This window comes from Chrysochloris asiatica, unplaced genomic scaffold, assembly GCF_000296735.1.
Source record: "Chrysochloris asiatica unplaced genomic scaffold, ChrAsi1.0 scaffold00057, whole genome shotgun sequence".
NCBI lineage: Eukaryota > Metazoa > Chordata > Mammalia > Afrosoricida > Chrysochloridae > Chrysochloris > Chrysochloris asiatica.
Window position 1 is genome coordinate 12635545 of NW_006408575.1, and position 2197 is coordinate 12637741.

The 2197-nt window shown below is 39.3% G+C and overlaps 1 protein-coding gene across 1 annotated transcript; it reads right to left on the reverse strand.

Moving 5' to 3' along the window:
- Positions 1 to 215: 215 nt before the first annotated feature.
- On the reverse strand, positions 216 to 800 carry LOC102812403 (histone-lysine N-methyltransferase PRDM9-like). Its single transcript, XM_006863955.1, has one exon. The coding sequence runs from the start codon at positions 798 to 800 to the stop codon at positions 216 to 218; it is 585 nt and encodes a 194-aa protein (XP_006864017.1).
- Positions 801 to 2197: the final 1397 nt, after the last annotated feature.

The following is a 2197-nucleotide window of genomic DNA, read 5'->3' on the forward strand; positions in this document are numbered from 1 at the left end:
GTTCTTGTAGTAACAGTCGTTCTGCCTATGTTGTTTTATATTTTTCCTGTAGGTCTTTCTTTTAAGAAGTATCTTCTGTTCTTCTGGCCACTCCAGGTTGGTCTGCTTGTCCTTTCAAGTGTGAATTTCCCATCTCTGGAGATCTGGATGTGGTTCAGGCTTCCACCTATAGTCTTATGTATTGGTCACCAGGTTCTACTCCTCTCCATACATAGTTAGTCGTCTTCATTGGGTTCGCTGATCTCTTCATACACTACATGATACTTTCTTTCACGCAGCCTGTGAGACCAAATGTTAGTCTCCTTTTTCATGGGTTCTGGGATCTGTTGATTATGCTGACCTAAGGGTGTTGGCTGTTCCTTAGGCTGTTCTGCGCCAGACGTTTTCATCAAGGCTGCTGTCCCTGGCATTGCTTTTAGACCATTTTCATTCTGTGATGTCTTCTTGGACTTCATCTTTTCAATGTGAGTGTCCCATATAAACTTCAGGAGTTTGCTCAGTTGTACACTGGAAGCCATCTGAGGTGGTTCTTCCTGGTTCTCTTCGTCATCAGAGTCATCCATCTTTGGGGTCCATATATTAGTATGCATGAAAGATGGGGTGGAAATATTGAGACCTAGATTAACTATGGCATCAAAAATTCTCTTCATATATGCATGGGTGACTTTCTCAAAGTCTCCCATCTCTTCCCAGTCTTCTTTAGAGAAGTATTTGATAATATCCTTGAAAGCCTTTCTCTTCCTATCAGACTTCTGGGTATCATGCTTAGAGGTATTGGCAGAAGCAGTGCCAATGTTCATGGTACTTGTTGCCAAGGGATACAGTCCGAATCACTGGCACAACACCAACACTTCTTACCACCTGTGGAGTAGATGTGAAGCAGTGAAAAGTCTGTCCATAGCTTTTAATGAAACACACAATCAAAAGCTTTTGCATAGCCAACAAAGTACAGGCAAACATCTTTCTGGTATTTCCTGCTTTTAGCCAAGACTCATCTGACGTCAGCAGTGATATCCCTTGTTCCTCATCCTCTTCTGAATCCTGCTTAAACATCTGGGATTTCTCTGTCAATGTATGGTTGTAGCCACTTTAGTATTATCTTTGGTAAAATTTTACTTGTGAATGATAGCAATGATATTGTTTGATGATTTCTGCATTCTATTTGGTCACCTTTCTTTGGAATGTGCACAGATATGGATCTCTTCCAGTCAGTTGGCCAAGTAGTCATCTTCCACATTTCTTGGCATAGATGGTGAGTACCTTCAGTGCTGCATCAGTTTGTTGAGAGATTTCAATTTGTATTCCATCAAATCCTCTGACTTTAAGGTTCAAACTGACCTCTCAGTCCAGCGCATTATCCCACAGTGCCACACCAGGACTCCTTAGTTCCCTCAGTTTGAAAAATGCTGAGTGTGTTTTTCACCTTTGATTTTCTAACTCCAGGTGTTTACACATTTCATTATAATATTTGACTTTGTTTTCATGAGCTGCCCTTTGAAATTTTCTGTTCAGCTCTTGTACCTCTTCATTTCTTCTATTTTCTAGGATCTCTATGCAGGAGAGCAAGTTTCAGAGTGTCTTCTGACATCCATTTTGGTGTTTTCCTTCTTTTTTGTCTTCTGAATGATCTTTTGCTTTCTTCCTGTATGATGTTCTTGATGTTATCTCACAACTCTTTGGTTCTTAGATATTTAGTGTCTAATGCATCAAATCTGTTCTTCAGTTGATCTCTAAATTCACATGGGATATGTTCATGGTCATATTTTGTCTCTTGTGGACTTTAATGTTCTTCAGCTTCAGCCTGAGCTTGCATATGAACAATTGATGTATGGTCTGTACCACAGTCTGCCCCTGGCCTTGTTTTGGATGATGATATGGTGTTTTCCACTAACTATTTCCACAAATATAGTCAATTTGATTTCTGTATATTCTATCTGATGAGGTCGATGCATCTTTTATGTTGTTTTAAAAGATATTTGGAATGAACAAATCATTGATCTTGCATAATTCTGTCATGCAATCTCCAGATTGTTTCTGTCACCAAAGCCATAGCTTCTAATGACTGATCCTGCCTCCTTGTTTCCAACCTTTGCATTCCAATCACCAGTAATGATCAAAAGATCTTGATTGTATGTTTTATCAATTTCAGACTGAAGAAGTTGGTAAAATTCTTCAATTTCATCACCACTAACTTTAG